At 37.9% G+C, this 21,378-nt stretch overlaps 1 protein-coding gene across 1 annotated transcript in view; it reads left to right on the forward strand.

The window, feature by feature from the left end:
- Positions 1-21,020, forward strand: part of LOC127447908 (integrin alpha-4-like) — a 38,842-nt gene extending 17,822 nt beyond the window's left edge. The window contains exons 12-28 of the mRNA XM_051710094.1: positions 797-887; positions 4,288-4,333; positions 4,520-4,674; positions 5,925-6,079; positions 12,014-12,166; positions 12,477-12,553; positions 14,626-14,773; positions 14,942-15,040; positions 15,126-15,202; positions 16,875-16,964; positions 17,063-17,150; positions 17,247-17,354; positions 17,488-17,613; positions 17,946-18,071; positions 19,618-19,716; positions 19,815-19,934; positions 20,475-21,020. Of these exons, the coding sequence (XP_051566054.1) occupies positions 797-887; positions 4,288-4,333; positions 4,520-4,674; positions 5,925-6,079; positions 12,014-12,166; positions 12,477-12,553; positions 14,626-14,773; positions 14,942-15,040; positions 15,126-15,202; positions 16,875-16,964; positions 17,063-17,150; positions 17,247-17,354; positions 17,488-17,613; positions 17,946-18,071; positions 19,618-19,716; positions 19,815-19,934; positions 20,475-20,561 (1,845 nt within the window). The 3' untranslated portion in view covers positions 20,562-21,020. The remainder of the gene's footprint in view (positions 1-796; positions 888-4,287; positions 4,334-4,519; positions 4,675-5,924; positions 6,080-12,013; positions 12,167-12,476; positions 12,554-14,625; positions 14,774-14,941; positions 15,041-15,125; positions 15,203-16,874; positions 16,965-17,062; positions 17,151-17,246; positions 17,355-17,487; positions 17,614-17,945; positions 18,072-19,617; positions 19,717-19,814; positions 19,935-20,474) is intronic.
- The last annotated feature ends 358 nt before the right edge of the window (positions 21,021-21,378 follow it).

Raw genomic sequence — 21,378 nt, forward strand, 5'->3', positions numbered from 1 at the left:
ATTTATAACACTATCGGTTTTAGGTTAAAGTTTTAGGTTTAAGAGGTACATTTTACTTATTAAATCCTCCATCTAATATTCACCTTAAAAGCCTTGTCTGATTACGACACCCTTTCACTCCTTTTTGGCGCCCCCCCGCTGGATACTTCACTGGGAAATTACAACCAAACATGTAATAAGGCGCATTATTTTGTTTTTCAAAAATGTTGCCACGGTCATGAGTTCATGAGATCAGGTTAGAATGGACAATGTTTTTAGAGCAGTGCAGTAGTGATGCCAAAGTCATGGGTTTGATTCCCAAGGAGCACACAAACTGATAAAATATACCTTGAATGCGCTACAAGTTGCTTTGGATTAAAGTGTCTGCACACTGAATAAATTTAAATGTTGTCTAATCCTGTCACTCACAATGCAAGTGTAAACAGCTAAAAATATGACTATTCTTTCAGCATCCCTTAATTCTATTGTATATTTACTAATAATTTAGTCCAGGGGCAATTCAGAACTTGAGTCAAGTCTCAGGTCTCATTCAGAGATGACTGTACATTAACATGCAAACTCATGAAATGAATGTTGAACACATGTTAAATTTACATTTTGATATTTTTTATCCAAAACAACTTACATTGCATTCAAGCTATACATTTGATCAACTTGTGTTTTCCCTGGGAATCAAACCTATGACTTTGCCATTTGTCGTGCCATAAGATCATTTGCATGTGTCCGAGTGTAAAGTACAGCTCTGATGGCATTTATTTATATCTTCTGAATGGTGACTTTGTGCTCTCTTCAACAGAGAATAACAGGCTCTGTGTTAGGCAACAGCTTCAAGATGTTCGGCCAGTCAGTGTCTGGAGGAGTTGATATCGATAGCAACAATTACCCAGGTAACGCCTCTATTATGAAAAAAAATTAGACTACATAGATTCGTAGTCTACATACGCAATGCAAATTTTGGAAGTGACAATCACATTTAAAAATGGGAGTGAATCCCCTGAATTATTGTTCCGTGTATGTACAGATTATAGGAGTCACTCCCGAAATTGTGACGGTAGACGAGGATAACCATAGCAAATGCCTGAAAGTTTCGGAAATGAATTCGGTTGTAGAATGTGGTTGTCACCCCTGAAAATATCCAAACAATCATTGTGTAAACAGAGCTGGATTAAGCGCTCAAAAATGGATTGACAACCGTATTCACCTTCAGTGTTGATGTGCTCATAATAAAACACCTTTAAGGAGGAATTAACACTCTGCGTCATACACTATTTGCAGATGAGCACTTTTTATCTGATATCCTGTAGGTGTCAACTGCAATGTCATTCTTGAATATCTGTCAAAGAAGAGAGTGACACAAATATTTAGCTGACTGACGCATTCCTATAATTGGCTGTTTTTTAAAGATCACGATCAAATGTGTCTGAAGATTTAGGCAGGATGTTTTATGTAGTGTGCTTTGGACTTTTGGTAATGAAAAAAGAATGGGTATGTACGTGATGTTTTTAGATGGTCCCTTACCACATCCTCCACAGTTTTAGCACAGTGTGTGGACTTTTCAGACAGTCCCTTACCACACCCTTCATAGTATCTGCACGTTTTAGCGCAATGTTTGGACTTTTCAGATGGCAAAATTTCCAACAAATATCAAGGTTAAATTAACGATACGGAACAGTTTCGGCATGATGCCATCTGACCAGCTTAAATACAGGACAAATTGCGTCCCGTATTGGTTCGATACGTAACACATCATTCCATCTTTAAATATGGGGCAATCCCATATTTTATAGGACGGGTGGCAACCCTAACTGGATGCCACCCCCTAAATTAAACACTGTGTGGCCAGTACTTGTTAGCTACTGTTTAAAATGCTTACCGTAGCATACTGCGTACTGTTTAACATATTGTTTTAAGAAAACAGTATGCAGAATGCAGTACATACTGTGCATTATACTAGCAGTGTACTAGTATTCCATTCTAAACTAAGCCAATTTTTTGGTTTTGACAGACAGCTGTGTTCAGTGAAGAATGTCTCTTTAGAATTTGAAATGTACAATATCTTAAAGAATGTCAACACGCCAATGTTGGGAAGTAACTAATTAAAAGTAGTGGTGCTACAAACTTAATTCCAGTAGCAGTGACAGTAGTTCAGCTAATTTCAAAACGCGGTGTAGCTTTTGTTGTCACAAGCTTCTTTTTCCAACAAGTAGCTCTGTAACGCGATCAAAACTACATTTTGTCAATGCAGTAAAAAGCCCAAAACATTTAAGTGAATCGTTTAGCTAAGGTGGTTCATGTAAATGAACCAGTTCAAATAAATCAGGGGTTCTCAACGGGGGTGGTATCATGCCCCCCAGTGGGTGTTCAAGGGATGCCAGGGGTTGCTGAGAATAAATTAGTAGAGAGGGGGGTGTTAGGTTACAAATGGGGGTGTTTATCGGTCATGTTAATCAAATTTATCGTCAAGTTCCTGCATTGAAATGTTTATCTAGACTCCATTATACGGGTTGGTATGCATTTGTACCATGGTTCATCTGATTCTGAAGTCTAGCGACGCATCTGATGTATCTGGTTTAGCAGCATCAAATAGACAGGCAAAGTCACAACCTCCACTTATGGACCTGTATGGCTCAGTAGGTTGATACGGCTCAATGGACAGAGCAGCGCGAGTGCAAAGCAGGTGCGTTTTTACTCACAGACCGTCTCGAGCTCTTAAACGTGCATCTCTGATCATTGCAGTGCTGTGAGAACCAGTGAGAAGTGGAAACAATTTGAATTCAGCACAGAATTTTACATGACGACCCTTGAATTTACTATAGTAACACTAACTGTACTTTAGGCAGAAAGAGATTCATAATACATATTATCATATCAATATTCAGCTCTATTAAATTTGTCAAAGGCTACATTAGGGGAGTGAGGGAATATAATACAGTTTTGTTACAACTTTTAAATGTTTATATTTAGTATTTATGGTTTTTACATGTGTTTAGAGTAGGTCTACTGTTTATAATTACAAAAATGCCATAATTTGTTTTATAGAAATCATGTTACATCGAACCACGGTAGTGAAGAAGATCCATGCTTCCATGTGTTTACTATGGTCTTGTTACAAATACCACTGTTAAAACTATAAAAATAAATAAATATTTTTAAATTTTCATAAGGGTGAATGCAAAATACACTATTTTTTCCCGATGAAACAGAAATGCGTAAATCCTAAAAAAAATAATTAAAAAAAACAGGCTAAAATATTTTTGTTTGAGTGTAAGAAAATATAACTGGTTTTGCTTTCCTTCAGAAATTCCAAGAGATGACTCATTTGAATCAATAAGAACCTGATGAAAGTAGTTCTAACTCAGTCACACTGTAATTTAGTAAAAAATTAGGTGTTAACTTTTTACTTTTTTATAGATGTTATAGATAACCTTACTGTTGTTGATACCAGTAAATTTACATCTACATCCAGCTCAAAATCAGTGCTGTAATGTAGAATGAGCATTTTAGTGGGACAAAATATGTAATATTATTGGTCACTTATTTTTGAAATATAATAACAATACCATTTTTATTATTAGTTTTTGTCTTCGCATTTTCATTTTATAGGCCCCTGATATAGCATCCATCTGCTTAAATAAAAAAAAAAAAAACCGCAAGGTCTGGTCTAACATTCATGACGTGTAAGCCTGCTGAATTTATTAACAAAACTTTAAAATTATGCAATGCATCGAAGTTGCATCGAGCAAATTAAGCAAATAATACAAATACTGAGTTTTGTGGGGTTTTTTTTCTTTTTTTGGTAACACAAAGTTTCCGCTTGCAAATTATGTCACGGCTGGTGTAAGGGAATGAAGTAGTCGGGGGGGGCGTTCATCAAAAAAAGGTTGAAAACCACTGAAATAAATTATTCACCGATTCTCTTGAGCCCCTGTGCAGAAGTCAATTTGAAAATTAATTTGATACATTTATGTTCAATATTGAAATTCAGTAGGAGTAGTATTTATTGTAAATTTATGTTGTATTTATGTTTTAAACGTTGCCATCCTAGTTAAGATCTTCATTGTTTTTGTGCCAGATCAATACTTTTCCGAATTAAATACAATCTGATTGCTTGTTATCATAAAAACATATAGAAAAAATATTTTCTTTAATAGCTTAAATGCAGTTTTTAACTTTTTGTTTAACTTGTTGCCAGTGTTAGCCAACACTGCAACATGTCATTGAGTTGGGAGTGTGAGACAGAGTAACAAAGACAGGTGTGTTTTATGGGAATTTCTTGTTTTCATCCAGATGTTGCTGTGGGAGCATTCCTGTCAGATTCGGCTGTGGTGTTCAGGTAAAAACAATAGTTGAAAGAAATTTCCACACACGCTTAACCTTTAAAGATTTCCTATGATGTTTTGCTATCTTATATCAAAGGCTCTAAGCTTGGATATTGGCTATGTACACTGTTATAATACATTTTTATACGTTATCAAGAATAAGTAACTGTTTATATATTTTATTTTATTATTTTTTTCAGAACGCGTCCAGTAGTGAAGGTGGATACTGTCGTGTTGTTGCCTGACAGTGTAAATCGTTCTGTAGAGCTGTGCACTGAGAGCGGTCTGCCTGCTGTGTGCATCAATGTCAAGGTGTGCTTTAGAGTCGGAGGAAAACACATCCCAGGAAACATAGGTAAGAGTCATACTCATTGAATGACTGGGTAAGCTGCATTCGAGCCATTGTAAAATGACTGTAATGCACCAAGTTGCCACAATATTTGGCAACAGCCTACAGGATAATGAACTAAATTACATGTTGGAAAAGTTGTTTATTCTGATTATTAATATTAATAAAATGTAACGATTTACTGAATATTGGTATCTTTTATCATATATCTGTTGCCACCATTTTATAAAAACGAATAATCCTCTTGAGTCAAGACATTACAGTGATTTTACCATTTGACCGTGATTTTACCATGGTAAAAGCACTGTAATGCAAGGCCTATTGTGTCTTTTTGCTTGAATTCAGCACCTTTAGAAACTGTTAACAAAAGCGCAGTGAGATGTGTGCAATAACACCCTAACTGATGCAAAATCATTTGCAACTTCCTGTAGTGCTATTTAATGATTGGGATATTTTGAGCCCAACACACGTGCTCTTTGAGTTGAGTACACAATGTTCAAGGATGAACATTTTGGTCTCCAGTTCTTTGTTTGCGAGAAGCATGGGGTCATGTTATCTGCACGTGCTGAAGGCAGGGGCAGTTCGATGTGTTTCAGACTCTTTCTCAACCCTTTATCTCTACTCCACATCCCTTCTTTTGTTGTGGCAGTTAGAAAGCTCAGGGTATGTGTCAAGGCCTGCCGGCACTGATAGGCCAACACTCACTGACCGCATTGTAAATAACAGAGCCATGCTTGATGACAAATACTAATGATTGTGTTACTGAGATAACGGGACGACTGTATACAGATATGCAGATTGTGTTCTGTGCTGATTACAGACCTATGTATTGAGATGTATACATTATAGCACAGGGGTTCACACAGTCTTTTTTGTCTGCTGAATCCCTATGTCCTAAATGATTATTTGCAGTGTTCTCGGAAATTTCGTATAATGTTCTAACGTTTCAATAAATATAAAACTTGCAATACAGCTTGCAAGGCAGTACTGCATTGATATTTCTAAAACATTCCAATCAAGGTTTATTGTCAAACTATTATATTTGTACTAATTGTCCTCTTTTCCTTCTTTTCCTGCCTAGTTTGGGTGTCTGAGATCTATTTAAAAACTAGTTTTCTTTGACCCCTGTAATGCCATCATCAACCGCTAGGGGTTTGCAAACAAAATTGCACCAAGATTCTGAATTGATCATTTTGGGAGTTTAACAGGTTGTCTAAGCCTTGACATTGGCACTAATCATACCCTTTTCTGTGCAGAGTTGAAGTACAACCTAACAGCCGATGTTCACCACAAAGAGGCCTTCCCTTTTCGATTTTATTTCCATGGAAATGGTACATCCAATGTTACAGCGGGCAGAGTGAAGGCCATACATGAACAACTCACCTGTGCCACCCATCAGGCCTTTATGAAGGTGCGAGACTTTTTATAAATACAGTTTATTTTGGAGATAAATCATATGTATTGATTTTTAGTGTTTACATGGCGAACTTATGATCATTCAATGCTCCTCCCCCTGTTTCATACCAGCCATGAAAATGTATTTTGCATTAATTTTATTAAAATAAAATGTTTCCTTATGAAAACTTTTATTTAGCCATTTTTTCAAAGATATTTGCATCAAACAGGCAGAATTTGCATCGGCAGAATTTGTGGCGTAATGCTGATTACCACAAACATTTCTTTCGACCTGTCCCTCCTTTTCTTTAAAAAAGCAACAATCAAGGTCACAGTGGGGCACTTACAATGGAAGTGAATGGGGCCAATTTTTGGAGGGTTTAAAGGCAGAAATGTGAAGCTTATAATTTTACAAAATTATTCGAGCTGTAAAGTTTTAAATCGTCATATTTACAGTCATTTTAGGGTTTTAAGGTTTGTTGACAGTACATTGTCATAGTAACGAAGTTGTAAAATTGGCTGTAACTTTAAACAGAAATGGTTAGTAAGCGATTTTATCACAACAAAATCATATTAACATGCATATTGCTTACGTCTTGTGGCAATTTTTTGAAACAGTGAGGGTTTTAATGTTTACGGATTGGCCCCATTCAATTCCATTGTATGTGTCTCACCCATATTTGTGCTTTTTTTTTTAATAAAAGGAGGAGCAAGTCAAAATACATTTTTGTGGTAATAAATATTATGCCACAAATGCTGTCAGTTGAGCTTAACTTTTATTGAACCTGGAATATTCCTTTACACCATGTATTATGTTGCAGTTCCTTATAAAGTTTCCATCCACTTGTAAGTAGCTATTTTCTTTACTCGCAAAAAGCCAATTTTTGCTCATTGTTGTGGCTTGATGAGTGTTCTTTTTTGACCCGGGACTTTGAAAACCACTTATATAGAGTATAAACGAGCAGTACATGATGAGTTCTTCCACTGAAAAGCCAGCTGTGTGTCTTGACATTGTCTTTGATCAGCTTACATTGTGTGTTATGGAGTTAAGCGCAGCATATGAAAGTGCTGACTCAGATTCAGGCCTGTGGACTGTCGCCCACATCACTCTGCTCTTCATGCTTGAGTTAATCAGCTGCTCTGAAAGGCCCAGGTGCTTTATATCTCTTTAGGTTTACTGTGTGACTCCTTACAGGAGGCTGGGATGATAAAGAGGGTCTTTCAGCTAGTTTGTGGGAGTTGGTAGCAGGATATCACTGCTGGAAAACAAGAGAAAGAGGAGGCGGGGAGGGGGAGGGAAGAAGACGTCCTTCAGGACGCTCTAAGGAGGACGCTCTAAGCTGTTCACTATACATTCACTTACTGGAAATCTTGGTATGTCAAACTAATAGTTCACCCAAAAATGAAAATCATTTACCCACCCTATGCCAGTATGACTTTTTTTTATTGGAACACAAAAGAGATGTTAGGCAGAATGTTAGCCTCAGTCACCATTCACTTTCGCTGTATGGGAAAAAGATGCAATGAAAGAGAAGTCAAATGGACGAGCCAACTCTTACGATTTTGCCATCTCGCACTAATTATTACGACTTTTCATGAGACTGGGTTGTGTAATCAGTGTCCCAGTGTTTAGTGGATCAAATCCCTTGCTAATGTCCGAATACCTGTTATACTGTATACATAATATACTGATTCAAATCATAGGGAGCTAGGGTGTGGAATGAGACACAGCCCTAGACAGTTCATAAAGTGTGGACTCAGCTCTGTGAGTATGAGTGAATGTTCCAGGTGTTTGGAGGGGCCCTTCTGGACTGTTCTCCCTCTGACTCGTCCTATAATCAGGGCCATCTGATCCGGCTCATGTTTTACCCCATAATTAATGGAGGCTTGTGTATGGCTGCACTGTTATTAATGGCCGCTGATGGAGACCACGGCCATAAACAAGTGTGATTATCTGTCAGAGGCAATCCCAAACAAGGAGCCAGCTAAATTTGAGGAATTTTTAGAGTGTAATTAATGGTTAATAAGAGTAAAGAATGGAACATAAAGCAGATGTGGTGGACACCTTGTGGTGTGTTTTAGGAAGGTGACAGAGGAGCTTGTTGGCCCCTGTTATCTCACTTTCCTCTAAATGCAGCTTGTGTCGGCACGGTTACTGAACTTACTGCCAATACATTTTTGTTTCACTCTTTCACAACCTCTTGAAATGATAGTCACAGTTTTCTTTTCTATGTTGATGTATTTCCTGCTGAAATAGAAAGTTGGGGACGGGATATATCAAATTAACAGCATCCATTTTTTTAAATAGCCAATAGCCTTTAGTTTACGTCACAGCCATGAACCATTATTTGCTTCTTGCTATAGACAGAATTTTTTTTATTTATGGATATAGCAACCTCCGGGGCTCTATCATAGGCGAGAGCACAACGGTCAACTAGCGTGTTACAACAGTAAGTCACCTTTTGTGGATACCATACAAATGAATAGGGAGAGCCATAAAATGACACCTACCTGTCGCAAAATCGTCTGTGACTTCTCTTATAAAACATCAATTTATGGTTGTAAACTACACACACAGTTCATTCCAAAAGCATTGTTTAGTGTAAAACATGTTGAAGATTAGCTGAAAGGCAGTCAATTCATTAAGTGATGAGCTGTTTCCTCACAAAAGCAGTTTATTCAGCACACTGATCTCCTCCATAGACATCCATTCAAAAAGATTGGCGTCTTGTCTCCTCGCCAGTGTACTGCCATAGAATGTCTATGGGAGTGCTACGTTATTCTATTTTATGCTAAGCTTGTAGGCTCCCCTATTAAAAGAGTTTAAATCATCATATTTACAGTCATTTTAGGGTTTTAAGGTTTGTTGACGGTACATAGAGCTGCTTTGGGCAGTTATGACATGAGATTGTAGGCCAACCCGGAAAGACTAATTCTCCATGGGTTCACTCTGGAATTTCCAAATGAAGTTCCAAACATAAGTTCGGAAGGAGCTTGTTCATCTAGAGCCGCCAATCATATTCCAAGGAAATATAGTATAAGCAGCTGTTTCCTTCACACCGGTGATGATTCTTCCAGCATCCCTCCACCTCCCCAGTCAGATAGTCTGGGGGGCGGGCTCGAGAGCCCCTCCATTATAGACAGTATGCCAAATCCATTAACATTAATGTGCTCCAGGACTCTATGAACCAGTGCACTCGTGAATTTTTAAATTTTTTTTAATAAAGATTTTCAAGTAAAATAAGGTCTGTGATTAATATTACTTGAAGAGACTTTCACGTTTGGTTCTACAACATATATTAAAAAAGTCATACTTCAAATGTGAATTTTGAAACTGTTGTGTGCTTTAAAAATGCAAGTTGCAAACAATGTAGTCCCTACAAAATCAAAACACAGTAACTATGCTAACATTGAAAGTGAGTTCAATGGCTTCAAATTTTTGGGGATTGTCCAGCCAAATGTGTATTATAAAATAGCGCCACTCTGTTTTCTCAGAATCTGAACATAGTTGAGCCTACTGACTGATCTGTCAGTGAAATTAGAGTAGGGTAGAGCCACAAGGTAAGGTATATGCTTGAGCCGATGCAAAACAGTTTAAGTTTTACACTGTAGTTTGAACAGGACAGAAACACATGAAATCCAATATTTACAAGCTCAATCCGAACCACATTCATAGGTGGTTTGAAATCTGAGTAAAGTTTAATACAGACATTGGCTTTACCCAACCAGAGATACGCTAAGATGCAGTAACCCACAACCTGTTGCTAGCCATGAAAACATTGCAAACATTGTATAGCCTATGCCACCTTTGCCATTTTTTATGCTGTTGTCTGTGACGTGTTATGTGTTCATAAAAAAAAAAAACGAAAGTTTGCATATTCATGTTACTATGACAACTAATCTGAACATGCTAGCAAAAACGATTGCATTCTGAACAAAAAGGAATTAGATCTGGCCACATATATCTTGAAGTTTAAACAGTCAAAAAATCTGATTTTCCCTGCAGTGTGAACAAAGCCTAAATCCGATTTTTGGTTAACTGCATTTTGCGTTTGTAGGAAAGAATTGTTGTATTATTCGTCAGGCATGTAAACTCACATTCTCACACAGCAACTTGTATTTTGATAAGTCGCTTAAGTGTGCACAGTTTGAATTTTGAAAAAGGAAGGTAAAGCTTCAGTTCTTATTTTGAGTCAAACTGACTTAGAGCTGAATAAAGGTGTGAGGAAACACCCAACCCAAAAACACAATGGATATCTTTCCTACATGTAGAGGCCTGGCTGCCACTTTGGTGAACCACAACAATTTGCTGATACAGGAAATTACATCATTTACAGGTTCCTCTCCAACAAGTTGGTTTCTTAAAATATCAAACCCATGTGCGATGCAATAATTTTAAATAGTAGATAATCTTAAAATTTTAAAACTGAAATTTTTCTTGGCCAAAATACAAAGGCAAATAAATTAGCCACGCGTATTAAATAGCAACTTTAAAACTATGCAGAAGCCTTTGCCAAACAGTTGCTTTAGGAACACGCAGTCTGTACACAGTTATCCTACTATGGTTAGTGCCTATTCACAAACGTCTGCCTTTCTATAAATCAGGTAGGACTTCTGGGCGAATGTCACATCACATAATTAATATTCATGAGCCAAGCTGATACATTTTTCAGATGGTTCCTAATCTCCTGCTCATACCCATGAGACTAGACAGTTTACGGCTAAATTTAATGACCCAATCTTTTTTTTTGGGGTGGGGGGGGGGTCTCCCCTTTTCTCCCCAAATTTGGCATGCCCAATTCCCAATGCACTCTAAGTCCTTGTGGTGGCGTAGTGACTTGTCTCAATCTGGGTGGTGGAGGATGAATCTCAGTTGCCTCTGCGTCTGAGACGTCAATCCGCACATTTTATCACATGGCTTGTTGAGCGCCTTACCGCTTACCTAGCTATTCTACGCGGCATCCACGCACAACTCACCACGCGCCTCAGGGACCACAAGGAGGTTAACCCAACGTGACTCTACCCACCCTAGCAACCGGGCCAGTTGGTTGCTTAGGAAACCTGACTGGAGTCACTCAGCACACCCTGGATTCGAACGTGCGACTCCAGGTGTGGTAGTCAGTGTCTTTACTTGCTGAGCTACCCAGGCCCCCTCAATGACCCTATTCTGAGCAAAGGACACAAGTTCACAGCATTGACTTTGAGTTTAGCATTTGCTGCAGAAATTAGCGTGTCTCTCTGAGGCAGTTTTTGTGGCCATCATCCAGCTAATTTACACTGCCCATGGAAGAGCCTTCCAAATCCCCGGTCACACATCTCCCCTGCAGCTAAATACAGACCCAAGAGAGTCCACAGCACATCTCCCAACCACTAAGACCCCAATTAGAGCTGGCCGTCACTGCTGACAGAGCAAACCTTACCTGCATTTATTATCTGGACAGAACTGAGGAAAAATAAAATGGAAGAGACCGAAAAACTCATACTTTAAACAAAATCCCTAACCCTAAGTGTACTGTACATTTTGTCCCACTAAATTTGAAAAACTCAGTTTTAATTGCTCCCTTAAATCTTTAAGTAAATTCAAAGTATGCTAAATGTACAGCCTGCATTGCACTTTTCAACCACTTTAAATTGAATTGCCAATGAAAAATAAAAAGGTAAAGTTTGTCAAGACAAACTTTGATGTTGGCTTGACAAAGACTTGTCTGAAAGTTTAAAGTTTTTAAAGTTAGCTGCATATACAGACATTAGACACACAGCCAGCGACAGTCAGACAGACTGTCTCACAGATAGTTAAATAAACCTTCAGATATATAGACTCTAGCAACCGCATAGCAATGCCCTGGCAAACACCAGCAACACTCTGGCATTGCATTGTGGTGGGGAGCATTGCAGGCACTTTCATTTCCTTTAACATCTTGTTTATGTGATGTGTTTCTCTCATATGCAGAGAGATGTTCGTGATATCTACACACCTATCCATTTTGAGGCGAAATATGAACTGGGAGAGCACAGCGTGATACAGGAGGACTCAAAAGGTTTCCCTTCTCTCAAACCCATCCTACAACAGAAGGACGAAAGGGACAATGTCGTGAAGAACAAGGTCAGTTTTTGTTCTCCGTCACATTTTTGTTACTTTGGGGTCCATTTTGGGTGAAACTCTGTGAAGTCTGACGATTGGATTCAAACATGGGAAAATGTGTGAAATGGATCACGAGTACTACACTCATTGGTGACTAAAGCATAATCAAATTAGCCCAAATATTTACTTAATGAACATGCAAAGGGTGGGGAATTCTATGTAGAATGTAGACATTTTTCTGCAGAGTTCGGTGGGCATAGATTCTGTGAGGGATTGCTTATTAGCTCAGTATAGGGGATACATTTTCCTGATTGGAAATCTCTTTCTACAGACCATGTTTGCCAGATATTGCACCTGGGAAAACTGCTCAACCAACCTTCAGGTTTCTGCTCATCTGGTTTTACCACAGTAAGTTGTGTATATCCACATTCATTTTCATTTCTAGTGAACATTGTAAAACATTAATACGTTGTAAATTTTTTGATAATGATTGTGTAAGCTCAGAATAGTTGCCCTTGGCCTTAGCCTTCACATATTTAGCTTTTAAATATTAAGGAATTTATTTACCTCCATGTCGTTTCAACCCTGTATTATTTTCTATCTGCTGTGAAACAAAAGAAATGTGGCAGAATGTGGCCACAAAACAAAAGAAATGTGGCAGAATGTCCAAGCTTCTGTTTTCTATACAAGGGAAGTGACTGTTGACTTGTGAATGGTGAGCACGTCTAAAGGAATCATGTTGAATTGAACTCAAGCATAAATTATATTTAAGAGCCCCAGAGGGGTAGATTATCATCAAATAATGGCTTAAAATTGGGGAAATTCTAATATTCTAATACATTTGTAAAAAAAAGTCTGTGTGGTAGCAAATGAAAGCAACATTTTTGTTACTAACCAAGACTGATTGCAAGCTTGTATGCAACCAACTACAAGGAGTAACAGCATGTACATTGTTATATAAGTGTTTAAGAATGCTTTCTTACGAATATTTACAGGTGAACATCTATAGACCTCAGTAAATATTCAGGCAGTGCCCGTGATGCTCGTGACTAACAGGAGGGCTTATGAGATTATCTTCTCCCCTCATGAATACACCCATTAGACCAGCATGGACAGTAGCCAAAGCTTCATATCAAGGCATTTTATTCATCACATTTCTTGCGCTCACCCAATTTAGGCAAAAGCGTATGTGTGCACATTAGCATTTTGGATCATGTTTGCAGCCGTATGCAAACTAATTTATGGACCCCTCTCACCCATTGGTGATACTACATGATCTGATTATTCGTAAGGCAGTGTGTGTGTGTGTGTGTGTGTGTGTGTGTGTGAGAGAGAGAGAAAGAGAGAGAGAGATAATTTCTTGTCATTCTCCCAGATGAACACCTGGTGCCTTTGAGAAACATCAGGCATTTTTATTCCACTATTGCTGTCACTAAATTCTAGAGAAATACGATTCTTAAAAACACTCTTAACTGAACTGAAATGATTAGTAAGTACCTTGTAAGTAATCTTGATTAGTAAGTACTTTGTTGATTTGCTTTTAATACCAGAACAAGTATTCTAATTTTATTTATTGCGTATAAAAATAATAATTTCAATATAAAATAAAATAAAGTGGAATTGCTTCCGCTCCGGTTACCCCAATATATTATGTTTAGTAACCAATGCTTTGAGGTTGAAGTAGTGCTGTTTTGAATGTGAAATTTTGGGTGGCGATTAGTTGTCCATTAATTGTAAAAAATTGTGATGTACAGTTGAATTGTCTATATTGTTCGTGTCAGTTAAAGGGTAAGCTTTTGGGTTAGTTCATCCAAAAATGAAAATTCTCTCATCATTTACTCATCCTCATGCCATCCCAGATGTGCATGACTTTCTTTCTTCTGCTGAACACAATCGAAAATTTTTAGAAGAATATCTCTGCTCTGTAAGTCCATACAATGCAAGTGAATGGGTGCCAAAATTTGGAAGCTCCAAAATCCTCATAAAGGGAGCATAAAAGTACTCCAGACAACTCTGGTGGTTAAATCCATATCTTCTGAAGCGATATGATAGGTGTGGGTGAGAAACAGATCAATATATAAGTCCCTTTTCCTTCAATTTCACTTTCTCCTTCTTCATGCATATCGCCCCCTACTGGGCAGGGAGGAGTATTTATGACAAAGAAGGACTTAAATATTGATCTGTTTCTCACCCACACCTATTATATTGCTTTAGAAGCTATGGATTTAAACACTGGACTTACTTTTATGCTCCCTTTATGTGTATTCCATTGTATTTGTATATTCGCTTATAAATTCCCCTATTTGGATGGCAACATATAATTTGAAATCAAAGTGAACAGTGATCACATATTGAATTAATTAGGTCAAATAATTGTGACAACCGCTGTTTGGAGGCTGTTTTCTTAGCCTTTTGAGAGACACACTGCACTGGACTAATTTAATTTTGCTTTCGAACAACACAATGTGATTTTTCAACAGGTCATACATGAACATGCCTTATTTTGCTCTGGGTAATGGAAAAAGCATCATGTTAAACACCTCATTGGTCAACACTGGAGATGACGCTTTTCTTCCTAAACTTCACCTGAGGTTCCCCAGCAACCTACAGTTCATCAAAGTGCTAGAAGTAATGATGACTTTTATTTCTTTATCATATTTATTTTATTGTTCATTTAAATGTTCAAAATCAAATCTATATTTAGCTGAGGTTACAGATCCGATTTTTAGCTATTTGCTATGCTGATGCCTTTTAACAAACACTTTGAAGTACTTTATTAATGTGGGGTGATTTCAGGAGGATAAATATGTAAGCTGTGAAATCGCAGAGGAAAATAAAGTGGCCATCGGTTTGGACTGCAACGTTGGAAATTTATATATCCCCTCTTTTTCTAAGGTAAATGTCTCTCCCAATGGAAGGTGATTGAGTTGTTGTTTGTCACCATGTCCTGTTGGAATATAAACATCTCTTGTACCACCAGGTCAACATCACCTTTTTACTGGATGTGATGCAGAACAGCAGTGCGGGAGACCTTAATATCCACATTAATGCTACAAGGTAAAAGTTCCAGACATCTCAGACTTGGACTGAAAGAATTCAGTTCAACATATTGTTTACACAAATGGAAAGATGCCTGAGCCAAATCTACAGCCAAATGTAAACATTTGTGGAGAACGTATTACTACTGCGTGCTTTAGTTTGATTGTCAGAGCGCAAAAGACAAATAAAGGCATTGAACAGCACATTCAAAGGATTTGCGTGCTTTCAATGTTACTGACATTTACATTTACATTAATAAATTTGGCAGATGCTTTTATCCAAAGCGACTTACAAAACATAAGCGAATCATCTTAAGGAGACAGTGGTATGAAAAGTGCCATATTACAAAGTTTCACTAGCATCAGAATAGTATTCAAAACAGATTAAAGTGCAACAAGAATTTTTTATTTTTTTTTGTGACTGGTTAAGTGCTCATGGAAAAGATCACCAATGTGGTATGATGAAGCCGAAAGTCCGGGAAAGTGTTTTGGTGCCTCTTTGTGTTGGTACAACAAGGCGACGTTCCTTAGCCGACCGCAGGCTTCTAGTGGGCGCGTAGCTCTGCAGAAGTGATTTTAGGTATGCTGGAGCAGACCCAGTGACTGTTCTGTATGCCAGCATCAGAGCCTTGAATTTGATACGAGCATCAACCAGCAGCCAGTGGAGAGAGACAAGGAGTGGTGTAACATGCGCTCTCTTTGGTTCATTAAAGACCAGACGTGCTGCTGCATTCTGGATCATTTGCAGGGGTCTAATTGCACATGCAGGGAGGCCTGCAATGAGAGTGTTACAGTAGTCCAGTCTAGTTATGACAAGTGACTGAACAAGAAGTTGTGTGGCATGTTCAGAGAGGAAGGGTCTTATCTTCCTGATATTGCGGTCTGAGAAATTTAGCTTGTTAGAAACAAGAAAACAGGAACTATAATGGAATTAATCATAAAATGGATGTCTGCTTGTAAGGCAGCACTGTATTTATATTCCTTAAATATTTTGGTTAGAGTTTGTTCTAAACCCCTAATAAAAAGTATTAACCTTCTGCAATTACTTTAGTCTGAACTGATAAACATACAGACATTTGGACATCCAAACTTAGTTTTGTAGATAATTTCAGCCAATCTGTTTTGGCTTTTGTAAACTTTATACAAATTGAATACAATTTTTTAGAATCACTCATTGACTTACACTGGTAAAACCAACAGAGATGACATCCGAATTCCGATTGATCTGATTTCTAACATCTATTTCCATACTAAATTGTGGTCTTTTCTTACAGACAGTACATCTATTTTACTATATGGGCACCAAAGATGGTGTTGAGTTATGTGTTGATTAAAAAACAAGATGTATACAAAGTTTACTGAAAACTTTAAGACTATACTTTTGCTGCCTTGCAAGCTCTGGTATTTCCTTCCGGAGATATAAATCTAGTTTGTTATTAGCATTAAACATTACCATTGTTGGAGCACATTAGCGACTGTTGTTTATATGGCTGTTGGTGCAATAAAACAGAGTTGGATCTTAACAAATCATTATAGCCTGTGTTATGTAATGAGTTCTCATTATGAAATTATGGGGCATATTAGGAGTTCACTACAGTAATTAAAGCCATTAAACATTTACATAGATAGAAAGGTCTTTCCAAGCATACTTTTATTCAAAAGTGAACACTCATCCAATGTGTGTTTTTTAGTGAGAGCCATGAAAACACAGATCTTCGGCATGACAACGTAGTCATTCTGACATTGCCCTTTAAGTATGCAATTGATCTCAGTGTCCACGGGTAAGTCGTCCTGCTATTTAAACTTATGAATGATTTCAGAATAGAAACATGAAGCTTTCAGAACTCTGGTCTTTATCTTCCCTTTGTGCTCTCCCCAGGTTTGTCTCTCCGACTTCATTTGTAATTGGAGACCAGGAGTCGGTGCCGGTCGACTGTTATTCCGAGAAGTTTAATTATACGTACAAGGTATTTTAGCACTCCATCAGACAAACAACAATATCGTTAAGTGCTAATGAATCATTTAACAAGATCTGTTTCATTATAATGTCTGACAACATTCAGGTGATGAATATGGGTCCAAGTAAAGCTCTTGATGCCAAAGCTAAGATTGCCTTGCCTCTGATGCTAGTGCCATACAAATACCAATTAATAAGGATTGCAGATTTACAGGTGAGAGAACGTGTGTAAATATGCATGCATGCAAATATCCTCCTAACATGATTATGTAACAGCACCGGTAAATTGGCATAATTATCTATTTTATTTTTTTTGTTTTAACTTTTTTATATTGTTTGTCTTGCAGACAACTCTTGGACATTGCTTCCAGAGGAACAATACATTTCAGATTATTGATGACTGTGATGTCCCAAAAGCTTCCTTTATTCAGGAACTCGTGTTCTTCTTCTCCCCCAAAAGCAAACGCACAATGGTAAAATAATAGTAATAGTAAAATTCATCTGTCTTTTATAAATCAGGGTTCCCATGGTCAAAACCTGGAAATATCAGGGAATTTTAAAATGGGCAAAAGGCCTCGAAAAGTCATGTACATTTACATAATGAAAATACAATATTCTAGTTATGATATTAAAATATTTAATCAGCTAGAGATTGCTCTTTATGAGTGCAGTCTCAATAAAATAATTATAAAAATCCATATTCACTGGCCACAAATGACTGGAAAATTTGTTTGGTCAAAAGGTGTGGGAATCCTGATAGGTGTTATAAGAAGGCATCCAAAGCATCATGCTCTGTTTTTTACAGTTCTGTGCCCCTGAAGATAAGACTTGTAAGATTGTGGAGTGTCACTTTGGTGATTTGGAGGTCGGAAAGGAAGTGAGCATCACTATGGAGGTCGAGCTGAACCCCAGCGTTCTCCAACTCAGTCCAGTGAGTATGGCCAGAGACAGTATAAAGATTTAGAGACAGTCAACAGTTTTGGGATTTTGGTCTTTCTTCATTCAAATGGAAAAGGCATGATCAAAGTTCAGGCATGAAACTCTATGTAGCGCAAGCTGATATGTTCTTTGAACTTGTTATCTGTGAGCCAATTGACTCGATCACATGTGACATGTTAAGCCAATCGTCTCACATGATGTCATCTGATTGGTCCTTTGACATATAATCGGGTAGCCAATCAACTTGCATCTCTCTCTTTGTCTAACATTTAAATTGCTCAGTTTTGCAGATGAGCCAGTTTCACTGCAGCGTGCTGCGCGAGATCTCTGAAAACCCACTCTGAAACTCACCTCCACCCCAGCTCCACTTGTCTATCTGCTGCATGGGGATTGTTTGTATGTCTATTAGTGCAGCAGCATGTCCTACATGCTCGATGCGGCATGTCTTGCGTTTTGTCTAATTGTGCAGCAACGGCAGCATGTTCACGTGTTTAACTCGGTATGTCAGTTTATTTTCTAGCAGTAGCAAGTCTCCGAACTTGTGCTACAGCAGCAGCGGCAGCAGCAGCAACATAGCAGATCTAGTTCGCCAAGACCAATATCTTATCAATATGTCATACCCACATTAACATGCTAAATCTTTCTGTGAGCTGTCATGACTGGACTTACTTGCATGCCTGTTGCCAATAAAAAATAGCTACCTGGGGGCATTGCCAAGATGGCCACCTAGTGAACATTTATGGAAGCCTTTATGGGACTTTTCAGGGGTTGTCCCACTAATCTTAGTTTCAGCCACAGACAAAGCCGCAGAAGCTGCATGTTTTAACACCGTACACTGTAAAATGTGGTAGTTACTTAAAAAAAGCACTTCTTTTTTGTTCTTTTCAGCTTTCAGTAGTCCAATGCACATTGTATTTACTGTAAGTTAGTAGGCTGTTAAAATGAGTGATTGGGAGAAAAAAATTGTGAGGTTTATAGCACCGAGTCTTAAAAAGTTTAGTAAAAAACGCAAATGGCCAGACTTGTCTTAAAATTAGCAAATTCCTTGAGTACATCTGTACACCTGCTTTGCTTTCAAAGTATGTCTCTGAAATGAATGGTACTTGTTGTCTACAATGGATTAAAATCAACACAGTTTCCAATTTTTGTGACAGAATACTGTAAATGACAGTATGTGCCAGACGTAATGCAAGAATGTGGCTGGCAAAAATACGTCTGATTTATAGAGCAGATCTGAACTATGTTGTTTGTGCAAAACAAATTACATAAAAAAATTTTTTACCAGGTGTAAAAAAACAAGGTGATAAAAATATATATATATATATTCAGGGCTTAAGCCCTGTAAACCCACCCCTAGTGCCGCACTATGGACTATGGTATGGCTTCCTCTAATTACAGCCAATGAATGTTGCTTATACAGTACTAGTTTCAGTGTTTCAGTAGGGGGACCAAATTATTGTTTGGCAGCTGGATTGCCTGATTTGTTTACCGAGTGGAACTTGAAATGAATAACCTTGATATATATTTATTTTCTCTAGGGCAGACACACTGTAATGACAATACATGGCACAATTGACCTTATTTCACCAGTGAGGGATGCCAACACTATCTTTCTACAGGATGACAATTCTGCTAGAGTACGTATTTTAGGACATAGTGTGAACCTAGATTATCCAGTTGTACAAAATGAGAGCCACTTTTGATTTTTTTAACTTGAATCTTTGCAATGTTACAGGTTTTCTTAGAGGCTGTCTACAACCAGAAGCCTGTGGCATCTGTGGGCATTTTTATGATTGTATCCAGTCTGATTCTTGGGCTGATCATTTTAGCACTGCTTATCATTCCCCTCTGGAAGGTACGTGTCACATCATGTTCTCTTAAACAAGAACTTCTGAACAATGACAACTGATGCAAGAATATTCATCCCACCGTAAACAACTTCAAATAATTATTTAATTAAAATAACTGTATAATTAATTAAAACTAGATCAGAAATATCTCAAGAATTGCCTTCAAATAAAGTTTCTTAGCAGTTCTACACATTTCCTACTGAAACATTCTAGAGAGGGATTCTCATTCTACAGTCCATTTTTTGGACAAAAGTATGGATAAGGCCCCTTAGTGCAAGATGAGTCTTTAATATTTTGGTCTGTTTTCCTAAAGAGAAAGACAGTCTATTTTGAATGTGTATATCTACTAAAAGTTAATTTAGGCATTTATTTATTTTTTTGGTGTACACTAGCATGTAGATGGCCTCAAAGTTAACTGACGAGGACAAAAAGCCACAAAACACCAAATTTGAAGGGGTCTTGAAAATACAAGGATTGTTGGGTCTGCTGGAAAGTGAGTTGTACATTTGGTTGCTAACACTAATATATTCCTTCGGTTTTTTTAGCTTGGATTCTTTGAGCGGAAGTTGAAGAAGGAGAAGTTACAACGGGACAGTTGGAACTATGTACCCAAGAATGAGAGCGTGTCCTAATATGGAATTTACCACCAAACAGAACTGAAGGGACAAACCATGAAGGACTGCTGTTTTGTTGAGACCAAGAGCTGGACTCATGTTAACCTACAGCCATTAACCTTAATTCCATTCATAACAAAAAGAACTCTAACAGGCTTTAAGAATACAAAGACTGTCACAAGAATCACCATTTTCTGTCAGCAGTATGAAGCCAATGCACTTTAGCTCTGTTGGTTATAGAGTATTGAACATACAACAAGTACACACTGAAATATTATTGGGCTGCAGCCCAAGATAAGGGAAAAAAGGACTTCAGAATATACTGTTGCTACAGATCATTACGGCTCTGTTCCAAGACCTTGGGAGCTTTCTAGGTAGGCAGCATTTTAAGGTATCATAGGCATGCTCCTGCCGCTAAAAGACTGTTGACAACAAACGCGTCCTTGCGGGGAAAAAAGCTAGAAACAGCACCATAAATATAGCAGAACGCAGGTGTCTCAAGACACAGTTTAACAGCTGAAGTTCTTTTTAACTTGACACAGTGTCTAAAAACAGTCAGCTATGAGTTATAGCAACAAGCGCTTGCTGCGCGTCAGATATAGAATGAGGTGTCCACAAACTGTTGGTGCGATGCGCCAGTCTCATCCAGTGTACACATCATCATTGGTTACAATGAAATTGATTAGCTTTTGACGCCTTGCAAGCAGGTGTAAACGGGGTGTAAATATTTTCCAAAAGATAGACAGCAGCAAAATCCATCCAAAATTGCGGTCAAAGCTTTCGGCTTCAGTACCGAAAAGCAAGGTTATAAACACATTTTCAGGAGTGGGAGGAC

Source organism: Myxocyprinus asiaticus, chromosome 11 (genome assembly GCF_019703515.2).
Source record: "Myxocyprinus asiaticus isolate MX2 ecotype Aquarium Trade chromosome 11, UBuf_Myxa_2, whole genome shotgun sequence".
In the NCBI taxonomy this organism is placed as follows: Eukaryota; Metazoa; Chordata; class Actinopteri; order Cypriniformes; family Catostomidae; genus Myxocyprinus; species Myxocyprinus asiaticus.